At 41.4% G+C, this 15998-nt stretch overlaps 1 protein-coding gene across 1 annotated transcript; it reads left to right on the top strand.

Moving 5' to 3' along the window:
- LOC110431872 lies at window positions 3205-4146 on the top strand. Its single transcript, XM_021451593.1, has one exon. The coding sequence runs from the start codon at window positions 3205-3207 to the stop codon at window positions 4144-4146; it is 942 nt and encodes a 313-aa protein (XP_021307268.1).

Genomic DNA, 15998 nt, shown 5'->3' with positions numbered 1-15998 from the left:
GTGCAAGGGGTTAGTCAAAGGTTAGCGGTTAGCCATCCAGAGGTCAGTCGTTCTTTCAAGATTAAGACTAGTTGCTAGTTTGAATTTTGACAGAAACTCCCCTTGATTTTAGATTTCTTAATCCCTAGTTGAACATCACTTCCACTAAGTTCTCTCTATGAGTTCTTTGTTGGCGACGCTTATTATATAAAAATAAATATCTTTTTATAAATAAAAATAAATAGAAAAGTGCAAAAGATATAAGAAATGCGCCATGCAAGAATTCGTATTTAGAAAAGACGCAAACCAACTCCAATAGAGAAAAGCCCACAAAAGATGAACTGGACCCATCCGTAACCACGAGGAGGATCAGGGCCTAGAGCACAACCGACCACGCGAAGGTGGTGGCCAGGGGGGCCCACCTAGGTTGCAGGCGCAACCCTGGTGGCGGTTCCCCGGCCCCACCTTCTTCTGGCGGTTGCATGGCGACATGCATAGGATGGTTTCACCTACTACTATATTTAGATCCCGTAAACCGTCCTAGTTGAGCTATAAATAGATGGCTCCCCTCTCATTTGTAACACACACATCATTTGGAGTCTAGATTTCCTCACACCTCTCACTTGAATCTTTAGTATTAGACTAGTAGTAGAGCAAGGAAAGAGCTACCAAGGAGAGCTTGTCTCCAAGAAAGAAAGGATCCTCTTGGTATGAATCATAATCAGTCTTCTTCCATGAGCAAGTTCTTGTTATCTTTAAATAATTGTGCTTAGGAACTAGAGTATAGTTATGTCTATATCATGTTCATAGTATATGAACTAGTTCTTAGTTCTTGTGCTATGTTCTTGATATATTCATCCCTGTTCTTCATCGTTCATCTAACTTATATGAATAGAAGTAGAATTAGGGATGAGATGATGGTTCACTGGGCTGTTCCGGTTGCTCTTAACCTAGCCTGTCAATCCGAAGGGTTGGGGCCCATGGGGGTTAAGAGTTGTTTCCAAATACGTGAACATGTTGTTCAGGTATGCGGAGATCAGTGGATATGCGGGTATCCCACGGGCAGAGGGGTAGGTGGCAGGGTGGTGACAGCCCTGTCATCCTTCGTACTCCCCCACGTTCGGATATTCGGTAGGAGTCATGTAAAGTCTCTATTTGCTAGCAGACCAGCTATGGGGATCTCCCTATCATCTCAAACCTGATCCTATATCTAGACATGCTAGTTAGATGACTTACTAATAGTTCTTAGCACAATTATATACGAACCATTCCTGCAAAGTAGTTATATTCTTTTATTCTTTATTTTATCTTTTATCCTTGAGGATGACCCAGATGTGTGTCCACAATCTCCAAATATCATATCTTACCCCTGTTTACTCTATGCCTACCATGCATTTTAATATGTAATCATGTTGTAACCATGCTAGATATAAATGCCTTCCTACGGGAATTATAAATATGACACCAATTTACGGGTTGAAATGCTATAATGATAGTTCTGTGCACTTGCAGAGTTATTCTTATACTGAGCTATCGATTGATGTACCTAAGGACCTTTACTTAAGATTGTAATCCTTATGTACTCACCCAGCGCCGGGCCACAGCTTTGCATATCATAAGTAAGGATGGTTAGGAAGGCCAATCTGGCATTACTAATCATCAGTACCACACTGCACTGCCTAGGCCCGCGCCGTAAAGAGCCTTGGGTTATCATTCTGAAGTGATGGTGGTTAGGATATGCCAAGAACGTCTCTAGTGTTATCATTAGGGATGGACTCAAACTCTATCTTTAATGGTTTCGCTAAGAGACGCCATCAAGCATTTCTGGCGCCGTTGCCAGGGAAGGCAATTGAAAATGCAAAAGCATCTAGCATTGGCATAAACATTGACTACATAATAAGCATTGGTAGCCATAGTTTAAATAGGTTAATTTTGCTGTTTTCTTCCACCTTTTTATATGGAACGAAAACAGGATAGTGTATGAGCGGTTTCAACTTGCCGGAAAATTTCATCGACAATCTAGAAGGATGCCTAAGGAAGAAGAACAAGAAGAAATTTGTTTCTTCCTCCCCTACTTCTCCGACAGAAGAACCGGTCACTTCCGCACCATCCACTTCAATCGTCATGGCCAAGTCACTCCGCGCGTACTCCACCCCCGCTGTTGCCAATGTGCCTGTTGGGCCTGCTGTCAATATCGGGACTGGAAACTTTGAACTCCGCACTAGCCTGTTGACAATGGTGCAGGCGAACCAATTCTGTGGCTCGCCAAGTGAGGACGTGAACGCACACCTGCAGAACTTCCTTGAGCTATGCGAAACCATCATCATTAAGGATGTCGCACCTGACAGCGTCAAGCTCCGCTTGTTTCCTTTCTCCCTCTCGGGGAAAGCGAAGCAATGGTTCTATCACAGTAAGGAAGCAGTCGACACATGGAACAAATGCGCCACAGCGTTCCTTGCCAAGTTCTTCCCCATGAGCAAAACAAATGCTCTTAGGGGAAAGATATCAAACTTCCAGCAATCATCACTCGAGTCCATTCCTGAGGCTTGGGAAAGGCTCCAGGAATATATCCGGGCTTGCCCTCACCACGGAATGGAAGGATGGCTCGTGCTGCAAAACTTCTATGAAGGCCTCACGGCCATGTGCAAGGGGCACGTCGATGCCGCAGCTAGAGGTGCATTCCTCTTCCTTACCAACACTGAGGCCACAGCCCTCATCGAGAAGATGGTGGCTAACCAGAGTTGGGGAGAGGGACGCAAGACACAAAAGGGCATGCATACCATTAAGAAGATGCATTTGCTTGCCGCAAAAATAGACATACTCATGAAGAGGTTGGAAGGATGTGCCACCGATCCAGCTACCAGCCTGTCCAGGCCATAGACTCACACATGACGTGTGAGGATTGTGGAAATGTTGGCCATGTGGGGAACAATTGTCCTAAAACCTAGGAAGATGTTGCATTCATCAACAACGGGTTTCGCCAACAACAACAACAAAGGTAATGGGTGGAACAACCAAAATTGCCCCCAAGGTAATTCCTCGTTTAACTCAGGCTTTAGTTCTTCCCAGCCTTCGCTTAAAGATCTTGTTCTTGGTCAGGCCAAGATAAATGAAAACCTTGCTAAAAAGCTTTCCTTTAATGATAAAATCTTTGAAAACATAAACACCAAGCTTGATGGCCTGACCACCTCGTTTAAAGAACAAGCGTCTTTCAATAAAAGAGTAATGTCTCAGATAAATCAGCTTGCTTCTGCTGCTAAGTCTGTTGCTGGTGTTGAATATGTTAGTTCGGTGACCACGAGAGGGGGTAAGACCACTCGTGATCCACCAAACCCTAACCATGGTACAGTTAAGACTCCGCGTCAACCAGAACAAACATCTGCTGAGCCGATTGATCCTCAAGCCGAATCATCACATGAGGAACCGACTCCAAAAGTTTATGGGGATACCACGATGCTTCCTTTTCCCACCAGGTGGACGAAGAAGAAGAAGGACGGAGAAGAGCAATTTCCCCGCTTCGTGGAAATGGTCGAGAAGACAAACGTGAGCGTCCCGCTGATGGATGTCTTGCACATACCATCCTATGCTAAGTTTATCAAGGATATCATCAACAACAAGCGACCATTACCCTCCACAGAAGTCGTCAAGCTGACAGAAGAGTGTAGCGCAGCTATACTCAACCATCTACCTAAGAAGAAGCAAGATCCTGGGTGCCCCACAATTACATGCTCAATAGGCACCCAACATTTTGATCATGCCTTATGTGATCTTGGGGCGAGTGTGAGCGTCATGTTGAAATCAGTCTTTGATAGGCTAAACTTCACCAACTTGGAACCAACCAACATGACACTCCAGTTAGCGGACTCGTCAGTTCGGTACCCAGCAGGGATTGCCCAAGACATCCCAGTCAAGATCAAAGGATATTACGTCCTCGTGGAATTTGTGGTGTTAAATATGGAACTCACCAAGGAGACACCACTAATCCTAGGAAGGCCATTCTTGAGCACGGCAAAAGCACAAATTGATGTCGGAGCCGGAGAAATCCGCTTCAACATTAATGGCCAAGAAGAGAAGTTCGAATTCAGGCCACGCCGTCAAGAATCCTGCAACATGATACGCATCCGCTACGGGCCAAATCTCCAAGGCATCGGGCAAGTTAAGATCTAGCCCCAACTTCTGAAAAACTTATCAAAAATATCAAAATAAAAGCCGGAGCCAAAGCAAAAGGCGTCTCCTAAAAAGAATAAAAAGGAGCAGAAAAAGAAAGAAGCTCCCGAAAAGAAAATCCATGAAAAGAGGGACGATGTCCCCAAACCCTCACAAAAGAAGACAGTGTGGAAGGTAAAAGAAAAAGTTGAACAAATCGTCACACTACCCAAGGTGATCCAGCAAGAATGGAAGCCCAAGAAGGTTAAACCATCTCCTCCTCCCAAGACGGATGAGCCATCATCAAGCAAATAGTGATGCGAGAAAAGTCCGGCTCCACGGACTATAAAGATGAGCCCTTGCCGAAGGTAAATCGGTACTTATCCCTTTTGTTTTCTAATAAATGTGTTTAATAAATCTTATCCATCACATGTCTCTCAAAAATATATATATATATTTATATATATATATACTTAACAATAATAAAGATGGAGGCACGCTGATGGAAGTAAGGTAAAGAAAAGGTAAAAGTTTATCTTTGTTTCCTTTTGAATAAATAAAATAAAATGCCTTGCTGCATTTATGATATGACCACAGTGCCCCCATGTTTCATGCTATTTGAATTCAAAATCCTTCATGATCATGAAAAAAAATTATCATAAATGCAAGATAGTGTGAATTTTGAATTCTTTCCTCTTTTCACACACACTATCACACTGATACGCTGCAAATCAAAATTGATCGTAAGTGGGATTGAAATCCACTCTGTCTAGAAAGAACTTGCCAAAAAGATAGGGGTTGACTGGTGGGACCCAGGGTGCGGGCGCAACCAGTTGCGGGCACAACCCTGACCCTACCAATTGGGGCCAATCTTTTTTGAAAAGTTTCCTTTTTGTTCAAATATCAATTCCCCACCTACGATCAAGTTTGTTACTGTTTTTATGACCTCGGTAGAACCTATTTAAACAGCCCATGGCTCTCTCTTTTCTTCACACCAAGACTCTCTCTTCTCCCTTGTGCAAAAGTTTGCTAAGCTCTCCCATTCCCAAGTGCTAATCATGGCTAGCTACGCCCTCTCGCTGATCAACGCACTCAAGACCGTAGCAAACCTAGATATAGCACCCTACCAAGAGAATTATTCTTGGGAGAAAGTCCATTAGGAAAAGAGAAATCCTTTGGCCGCCCTACCAGCAAACCACAAAGCACCCATCAACAATGCCACAAACATAACCACTGCTGCCCGTTCCACCACAAATAACATAGAGCGCAAGAAGAAAAATCCTAGTGGTGAAGGATCTAGCAGTCGTGCTGGTAGCCGGAAGGCTGGCAAATCCAAGGAGGCCGAATCCTCCAGTGCTCTCCCTAGGATTAGGAGGCATTTGCCCCGGCCATCCATCAAGCGTCGTGCAAGACAGTACGAGAGCAGCGATGAGGAGGATGATCCTAGTATCCTCGCTGATCTTAAATCCGAGCAAGCTAGCCTTCGCTCTGTCCTAAGGGTTTTAGAAGATGACCTAGAAGAGAAGCATACTGAGATTAGGAACCTCAGCAACGATTGTTGACGGTCCTTAAGTATCAAATTTAATTATCAAATAAACAAAGAAAAGGATCCAAATGCAATCGACATCCAAACTTACAGTTTTATCTGACAGAATTCCACGAGTTTTGGGGTTTGTCTATTTCTGTAGAGGGTTATCAAGAATTATGGAAGAAAGGCCCACAGGTCGGGTTTACATAGAGATATTAACGTGCTGCGCAATAATCCTACATCTAGAAGAGTCTAGAAGCCACAGGAACGAACGGGAGACCGGACGGGCTCGGGGGCAGGGCGCCCGACCTCCCCCCTTGGGCGCCCGCCCTGGCCTCAGGTCCAATCATGTTCAACTTCGCGGATCATGCTCCATCGACCTAAAGGACCAAGGAAAACCGTGCGATTATTGTCGGTTTGATCCATCGGCCCACATTCACTTGGAAGGACTATATAAGCAGACCGCCTAGCCCCTAGAGGAAAGCACCTCTCAACCCTGATTCATTATTCATCTCAGGAGAAGAAGCCTCTGATCAAGCCCTAGAGCCATCACATCAATTAGATCTCTAGTTTAGCATAGCTACATAGGATTAGAACTAGAAGGAGTCAATCTTCGATTGGTTTCCGGATGTGTCAAGAGAATTCTTGGTAATTCCTCTACTGTTCTTCAATTGTTCATCTTTGTTCTTCAATATTATGAATATGACTTTGTTCTACTTCAATATATTGATTATGACTTTGCTCTTCTTGTTTATATTCACAATTATATTGTTCTTAGTTTATCATAGTTATATGCTTGGCTTAGTTAGATTGGAATTATATACATGTTTAGGATCGTATAGCATTTATCCATGTGTATAGTGGGTAAATGATAAGTATTGTGTAGGCATGGTACCTATACCGTATTTATCTGTGATTGTAGCCTATATGCCAGATCGTGGGTAGTTCATGGTAGTGACAGCTCCATTGATTCTTATATAGTCCCCCTCTCGTGTATAGGGCTGGCAGAGCAACATTATTACAGGGGAGTGATTGCTATGTTTCTCATATTCCTTGATAATATCACTATGCATGGGCGTAGTCCTGTCTCGCAATGATTGCCATGTATAATTGCACTAACTATGATATGCTAGACTGTATATTTAAGAATAACTTAGGAAATATTGTTGTAGTTTGTCCTAATTCCATGCTAATGACTTGCTAGAATATCTATTGAGGTGCTTATCATATTTATATGTGGCTAAGTTATGCTGATCAGATTAATTATCTTTGTCACCATTCATACTTTATCTATCTTTTATTTGACACTTATCCCTGTATGAAAGAGATAGATAAATGCTCTCAATTATACATGCAATGATAGAAACTCAATCCAATATTCCATTCCATAATCAACATTGATGTTTAGAACTCCCTTCCCAGTTGTAAAAAATATAAATAACGATACCTGGAATACTTCCCGGTTAAAATGCTACATCGGTATTAATCCGTGTGCTTGCAGATCTCATTTATTATTTATTTAGAGGAGCAATTGCATATTTCAATACCGCGTCTCTCATGTCATGCTAGGGATGACAACTTGGCTTAAGTGGCATGAGGGATAGGTTTGGCATTTTTGGCGCCGTTATCAGAATTAGAAAACTAAGTCTACTTTTGGTAGTGACGTTAAGAATGCCCAACAAGCATTTTTGGCGCCGTTGCCGGGGAAGGTTGATTACTAATCAGGAATGAATATGGAATTTTAAGTCATCATTCGCATCACTAATATGATTGAGATTATCAATTCTCTCATACAGTTTTACCCCGTTATTTTTCTATTTTATTTTATGCAGGGTAATGTATGAATAGAAGACATCTTCCAAGAAATTTTGTTGACAATCCCGAAGCGTTATTTAGAAAAACAAGAGCCAAGCTCAAGAAGAGATCATCAACACTTTAGCACCAAGCTTCATCCAATCAAGAAGATCGCCGAAGTTTCACCCGGAACTTGCCTTCAGAGTTCGGAGCCATTGCGAACATATCGATCCGCGAGTTCTTAGCTCCCACTACGGACAACATCCGTCCTGGACCTGCTGCAGAGATCGACGGCAACTTTGAGCTCAAGCCTGGACTTATTAACATGGTGCAATCCAACCAGCTCTGTGGGAAGGCACACGAAGATGCTAGTGCTCATCTCCAACACTTCCTCGAGATTTGCAGCACATTCACCATATCAGGAGTCCCCAGAGATGCTATACTACTTCGACTCTTCCCATTCTCACTGTTGGGGAGAGCGAAGCAGTGGTTCTACGCTACAAAGGAGAAGAATACTACGTGGGCACTCTGTTCCACGAACTTTCTGGCTAAGTTTTTTCCCATGGGCAAGACCAATGCTCTCTGTGGGAAAATTACAAGTTTTCAGCAACAACATGATGAATCTGTTCCAGAAGCATGGGAGCGCTTCCAAGACTACATCCTAGAATGTCCCCATCATGGAATGGAGAGCTGGCTACTAATGTAGACGTTTTATCATGGGCTCGGCAATAGTGCCCGTGAGACCATGGATGCTGCAGCTGGAGGAGCATTCCTATCACTCACCATACCACAAGCCACAGCTCTTGTGGTGAAGATGGCGTCCAACCAAGGCTAGAATGAAGAAAGGACCCAGACACGCTAGAGAGGAGGAGGTATGCATCATCTCAAGGAGGTAGACATGCTGTCTGCTAAGCTAGACCTGCTCATAAAGAAGCTCGATGATAGAGTTGGAGATAAGAAAGAAGTCATGCACGTCTACGACTCTCACATGACTTGTGAGGAGTGTGGAGATACTAGACACTCAGGCAGTCACTGCCCTCAGATGCTTGAGGACGTGAACTACATCAACAACAACAACTACTAGTACAACCGTCCTCAGCAAAATCAAGGTTGGAATCAACAGAGGCCTAACTACTCAGGTAATTTTCAAGGTAACAATTCTTACAATAATAATAATAATTTTCCACCTCTAAGAGAGTTAGTGTCTAATCAAGGGAAGCTAATGGATAACCTAAATAAGAAATTGGCATCTAATGATAAAATGTTAGAAAATATAAATAATAGAATGGATAATTTCTCTACTGCCATCAAGAATCAAATTAGCTTTAATAAAATGATTGAATCTCAGTTAAATCAAATAGCTGCTGCTGTTCCTACTACTAACCCCGGTATACCATCACAACCAGAAGGATTAGAATCTGCAAATCTTGTAGACATGTTTGATACAGGTAACTACTGGAGTAACCCTGTCGCGGAAGTAACTACTGACCTTCTGCCGGTCAAGAGAGGCGATCCAGGACGCCCCGTCAACCCGATCTCCATCGGCATGGTGGACTTCCCAAAAGCACTCTGTGACTTTGGCTCTAGTGTCAACATTATGCCCAGGGTACTCTATGAAAAATTCTTTACATATCCTTTATTGGAGACAACCATGTGTTTGCAGTTTGCAGATCAGACGTTAAGTTTCCCTAAGGGAATATTGAAGAACCTCTGCGTCCGAGTTGGTACCTTGTATGCCCCAGCAGACTTTGTGGTGATAGAGACTAGAAATGATGAGAGGGCACCCGTCATATTAGGGAGGCCATTCTTGAACACCTCAAGAGCTGTCATCTACGCTAGTGCAGCTAAGATCAGTTTCTTCATCAGGGGAAGAAAGGAGACGTTTTCCTTCAAGAACAAGACTACACAAATCCCAGAGCAATCTAGACATGAACCAAGGAAGAGGACCAATAGGAGGAACAGGAACAAGCAAGTGTGAACCGAGTCAGCTAAGATGGTCACTGCAGTTCAAGGAGGTCAAGATCATTGACTTAAGTCACCGTTTTTGACCAAGAAGGACGACCCTGGAATGCCAAGCATCCACTGCTCCATCAATGGGTACAACTTCTACAAGACACTTTGCGACACCAGATCGGGCGTCAACATAATGGCCGTAGTCACCTATCGGCTCTTGTTTGGAACCATGCCCCTAAAACCAACATACTTTCAGCTCCAAATGGCAGACCAGATATTACAAAAGGTTGAAGGTATAGCAACTGATGACCCTGTCAAAATAGACGACCATTTTGTCCATACAGACTTTCAGGTTATTGATATGGGAGAAGACGAGTACGATCCACCCATCATCCTTGGGAGACCGTTCCTCAGCACCGTTAAAGCAATCATCTACATTGGAACCGGAGAAGTCCACATGCACTTCCCCTCTGAGAAGGTACGCCGCTATTTTAGCGACCCTAACTATATAGTTGAAGATTCTAAGCAGGTCAGGACACGAAGAAGACGACACAACCGCAACCAGAAGAGGCAAATCATCAAGGACGGATGGGCAGACTACGAAGGAGAAGTGGTAAGGTCTGAAGACATACAACTTGAACAAAATTATCGTGAGGAGACCGTAGCACCGAGTCAGGTGTGGAAAGAGAAGATAACCATACACGAAGAGGAGGCGCCGCCGGAAGCACCGACTACGCCACCCAACGAATCCAAGGACAACTCAGAAAATGGAGAGTCCCGTTCGGAGGACTTAAAAACACCGAATGCCTTGCCAAGAGGTAAACTTGGTAGTTATCCTTTTTCCTTTCAATTTTTTTGCTTAGTTAATCATGTTCATACTATCCTAAAAAGAAAATAAAAATGTCAAAAAAACAGTAAGCCCCATGTGAGTATACGAGTGGCATAAAACCCATAAGTACATTCACTGTGGTGGCATAAAAATAAAATAAATATTTTTCTGCTCTATAAAAATGAAAATATAAAAATAGAAAGTAACATTTATTGAGGAGGCTCAACATGATAAAGGCTAGATATTTATGGTAACACTTATTCAGTTCCACAAAGCTTTGTTGTCTATTTGAGCTCCACATAATTCAAGGATCAAGAAGACTAGCAGATGGAGGACAGTCTAATCGTTGTCAGGGTGCTGCCGACTTTCAAATACACCTCTGCCACCTGCTAGCTACATGAGAAGAAATTACGTCAAAATTCAACTTGGGGGAGAGCACCCCCATTTATCCCGCTAAGTATTTCTATCTATATACTTATACTATACTAAAATATAAATGTACATAACCATGAAGAACCAAATAAAGATTTTGCGCTTATATATATATATATCTTTTGCTTAGTGTGCTTAATAAATAAATAAAGTGGCTATGCTAAACTTAATCTTAATAATAAAACTCTAGCATGGATATGATGAATAGTCGCTCTGCCTAATTTTCAAATTTGAGTTCTCTCTCTAGTTTAGACATAACTTTTGTAATTTAAAGCTTGCTCTAAACCTGAACTTGTGGGAAGAAAACTTGATCTAAAGTTTAAGTTGTTAACGGATATGATATGGGAAGGTTGAGCTACTATTTATCTATTCCTAGATATGCTAGAAATCTAGAGAATTTTATCTTTGAAAATATTTAAAATAACACATGATGAGTTCCTATATGATGAGAGTTTAAATTCCTATCACAGCCATATATACATGCTTGCTAGACATTGAGCCACACATTTACTTTTTACTGCTTATGAGCATTGAGTGTGGTCAAGCTGTGTAGACCCTTAGGAGCTTGTCATGCGGTTAAATCAAGATTCACTTGCACGTTCACTCACACATGCTGCTTCCACTCCGGAAGTACGCATCCACATATATCCACTTGTTTCCATCTCCAGAACCACCCAAATATTCTACTCCTAATCCAGGAGAGAATAGCCAAAAACATTTTTGTTTTCCCCTGTGAAATAAATGCTCAAGTTATCTTGGTTACTACCACTTGCTATATTATTTCAGGAGATGAGTGCTCTAAAAAAAGATACGAGGAAATAAAAAGGGGCAAGTGCCTGGAACCTCGAAAGAAAAGAAAAAGTGAGAAGAGAGGTAAAAACAGACAAGTGTCCGACAGTAGAATTAGGGGTACAGATACCAACTTGAGAGGAAAGAAAAAGAAAATATAGAGCATCTCATTCTCCCCGAAAGTTTCAAAAGATCAAGAAAGGTATGTATACCCTCAAAAGAGCAAAAGTAGAATTAGACTTTTACCATTGTTATCACCATCATCACCATACACCATTCATTTGCCACACATGCACATCTTGATTTGACTTATTGACTTGTTTCTTTGGATCCATGGTTTGACTATGCAATAAATGTCTTGTAAGTATGTATACTTTATCTCCCACCTATGAGCTCTAGATATTAAAGCCTTATTAGAGTAAGATGAGAGAGAAGGCAATGTCACTATGCCTTATACTACAAATACCACATACTTTGAGAGAAGGCATGTACCATCACTGCCTTGGTAAGGATCCAAAAATACCACAAAAGAGAGATATGAGAGAATCATACAAGCAATCTCTGAGTTTTATTTGAAAATTTGCAAAAACTCCAGAGCTATAGCTGATCAAGAATAAGAGACATGGCACTTGACTAGACTGTTCTATCTTTTAACTGCTCAAGACAGAAGTGATGGTTACAAGTCCCATGGTGAAAGGTAAAATGAATAAGTTTTAAGTCTTGACAGTTTACTCTAACTCAGAGATGAGACCTTATTCGAAAGCATGTGTACCGTCAACTTTTTAAAGGCATTACAACAACTTCTGATCCATCACTGAGATTATCCTTGATCAGGGACGAGCAAGAGGTAAGCTTGGGGGAGTTTGTTGACGGTCCTTAAGTATCAAATTTAATTATCAAATAAACAAAGAAAAGGATCCAACTGCAATCGACATCGAGACTTAGGGTTTTATTTGACATAATTCCACGAGTTTTGGTGTTTGTCTATTTCTGCAGGGGGTTATCAGGAATTATGGAAGAAAGGCCCACACGTCGGGTTTACATAGAGATATTAACGTGCTGCGCAATTATCCTACATCTTGAAGAGTCCAGAAGCCACGGGAACGAACGGGAGACCGGACGGGCTCGGGGGCAGGGCGCCCGCCCTCCCCCCTTGGGCGCCCGCCCTGGCCTCGGGGCCCATCATGTTCAACTTCGTGGATCATGCTCCACCGACCTAAAGGATCAAGGAAAACCGTGCGATTAATGTCGGTTTGATCCAGCGACCCACATTCACTTGGAAGGACTATATAAGCAGACCCCCTGTCCCCTAGAGGAGAGCACCTCTGAACCCTAATTCATTATTCATCTCGGGAGAAGAAGCCTCTGATCAAGCCCTAGAGCCACCACATCAATTAGATCTCTAGTTTAGCATAGCTACATAGAATTAGAACTAGAAGGAGTCAATCTTCAATTGGTTTCCGGATCTGTCAAGAGGATTCTTGGTAATTCCTCTACTGTTCTTCAATTATTCATCTTCGTTCTTCAATATTATGAATATGACTTTGTTCTACTTCAATTTATTGATTATGACTTTGCTCTACTTCTTTATATTCGCAATTATATTGTTCTTAGTTTATCATAGTTATATGCTTGGCTTAGTTAGATTGGAATTATATACATGTTTAGGATCGTATAGCGTTTATCCATGTGTACAGTGGGTAAATGATAAGTATTGTGTAGGCGTGGTGCCTATACCGTATTTATCTGCAATTGTACCCTATATGCCAGATCGCGGGGTAGTTCGTGGTAGTGACAGCTCCATTGATTCTTATATAGTTCCCCTCTCGTGTATAGGGCTAGCAGAGCAACATTATTACAAGGGAGTGATTGCTATGTTTCTCATATTCCTTGATAATATCACTATGCATGGGCGTAGTCCTGTCTCGCAATGATTGCCAAGTATAATTGCACTAACTATGATATGCTAGACTGTATAGTTAAGAATAACTTAGGAAATATTCTTGTAGTTCGTCCTAGTTCCATGCTAATGACTTACTAGAATATCTATTGAGGTGCTTATCATATTTATATGTGGCTAAGTTATGATTAGATTAATTATCTTTGTCACCATTCATACTTTATCTATCTTTTATGTGACACTTATCCATGTATGAAAGAGATAGATAAATGCTCTCAATTATACATGCAATGATAGATGCTCAATCCTATATTCCATTCCATAATCAACATTGATGTTTAGAAATCCCTTTCCAGTGGTAAAAATATAAATAACGATACCTGGAGTACTTCCCGGTTAAAATGCTACATCGGTATTAGTCTGTGCGCTTGCAGATCTCATTTATTATTTATTTAGAAGAGCAATTGCATATTTCAATACCGCGTCTCTCATGTCATGCTGGGGATGACAACTTGGCTTAAGTGCCATGAGGGATAGGTTTGGCATTTTTGGCGCCGTTATCAGAATTAGAAAACTAAGTCTACTTTTGATAGTGACGTTAAGAATGCCCAACAACGATATCAACTGGTTTCGTTTAAGGTTCAACAATAAGCTGATGAAGGCTGCTGAAAAACTAGGTGCTGGTCGCCTCGTGGAAAATCTTTAGACCACATCTGCTGCACGCTTCTCTTTGTTTAGGCACAAGCATGATCTTCTTTGTTGCATAATTTATTTCCCTTCAATAATGTAATGTGCCTTTTCAAAGTTATCAATAATATTTCTGAGTTATCATGAGCACTTGTTTTCTTTATATATTATGACTAACCATGACAGAGAAGAAAACGAGTGTGGGGGAGGGAATCTTTGAGAACATGGTTTGCACAACCTTCTCCCCCTTCTAAAAAGTTTTTCAAAAATAAAATATTTAAAATATCGTTACCTTCAAACTCCATTTAACATGTCTCCTAGTTTCAAATTTGCTTTGCATATGGTTTAATCCTTGCTAATATCCATGAGGTTATGAACACTTGTAGTAGGGACCCACTTTATCTAAGTAATTGACATATGTGATATAGTAGGATGACATGATTTTTGCTAAGTTCTTACAAAGTACTTGGGATTTATTTTATCAAAAACAAAAGTTACACATGGCAAGTTTCCTTTAATGGTTTTAAGCTTTCACCTACCAACGCCAAATATACTTTGATCATGATGAAACCTTCAGTCATATGCTGCTTGTAGTATGTTGAGCTTTGTCAAATTGTTGTGACCCAAGCGAGATTATGGTCTTACGCCCATGATTAGAGATTCACTTACACCCACCAAATAAAGCCGACTCTTACAATAAGAAGTCGCGCACAACATGCACCCTTCCATCCACCAAAAATTTTGCCAACTCTTATCCTGAGAGTTGTGCCTTAGCTTTCCACCAAATAAAAATGCCAAACTCTCATCCCGAGATTTGCGCATCCCCAAATTCACGCCTTACTTTTTGTCCTCATGACATCTCTTTAAATTTCTCTAATTCCATTCATCAAGACATATGGGCTATAGTTGAAAAAAAATTCAAAGGAAAAAACCCAAAGAAGCATAGATGGGAAAGAAAGAAAAAAAATCAAATATCCCCATAATGAAAAAAAAGAAAAGAGGGAAAAATATACACAAGATAAAGCCCATATGTTTTCCTCTCTCTCTCTTTTATCCTTCAAAATAAAAGAGAGTCATGATGCAAAAAGGAGTGACCAAAAATATTTAGAATTAGAATTTCCATCAATTCCACAAACAATTTCCATACACTTGCACAATATCAATCAAGGCGTAAGGCTTGTATCTCCTGGTGGTCCGGTTTTTGACTTCGCACCATATGTGCTGCAAGTATGCCCATCTTTTATACCTACTCAAAAATCCAGATAAAGCTTTTAGAGGTAGGAAGATCATAAGAAGGCATCAATCTTCTATGCCTTGGTAAGGAACCACTTACACATATGAGTGATTTGAGAGAAGCATTCAAGGAATCACAGCCATGTTTTTTATTTCAAAAAGTTACAAAAACCCAAGTGTCTTAAGTAAGAGCAAAGTCAAGAGAACTTGAATCCAGGCTGTTCCATATTTCAATTACCAAAGATTTATGTGGTGAAGCTTGGAATAACCTGTATGCAGGCTCTTTGACAAGGATGATGAACCCATTTGGTCCTAAGTGCCATCACTCGAGGACGAGCAAAGGACCAAGTGTGGGGGAGTTGTTGGCGACGCTTATTATATAAAAATAAATATCTTTTTATAAATAAAAATAAATAGAAAATAGGGCTTTGATCTAATCTTTCCACGAGTTTTGGTATATATGCTATTTTCAGGTATGACACGTGGAAAAGTGCAAAAGATACAAGCAATGCGCAATGCAAGAATTGGTATTTAGAAAAGACGCAAACCAACTCCAATAGAGAAAAGCCCACAAAAGATGAACTGGACCCATCCGTAACCACTAGGAGGATCAGGGCCCAGAGCACAACCGACCACGCAAAGGTGGTGGCCAGAGGGGCCCACCCAGGTTGCGGGCGCAACCAGGTGCGGGCGCAACCCTGGTGGCGGTTCCCCGGCCCCACCTTCTT

Source organism: Sorghum bicolor, chromosome 1 (assembly GCF_000003195.3).
Source record: "Sorghum bicolor cultivar BTx623 chromosome 1, Sorghum_bicolor_NCBIv3, whole genome shotgun sequence".
NCBI classification, from domain to species: domain Eukaryota; kingdom Viridiplantae; phylum Streptophyta; class Magnoliopsida; order Poales; family Poaceae; genus Sorghum; species Sorghum bicolor.
This window is presented reverse-complemented; position numbering and strand designations above follow the sequence as displayed.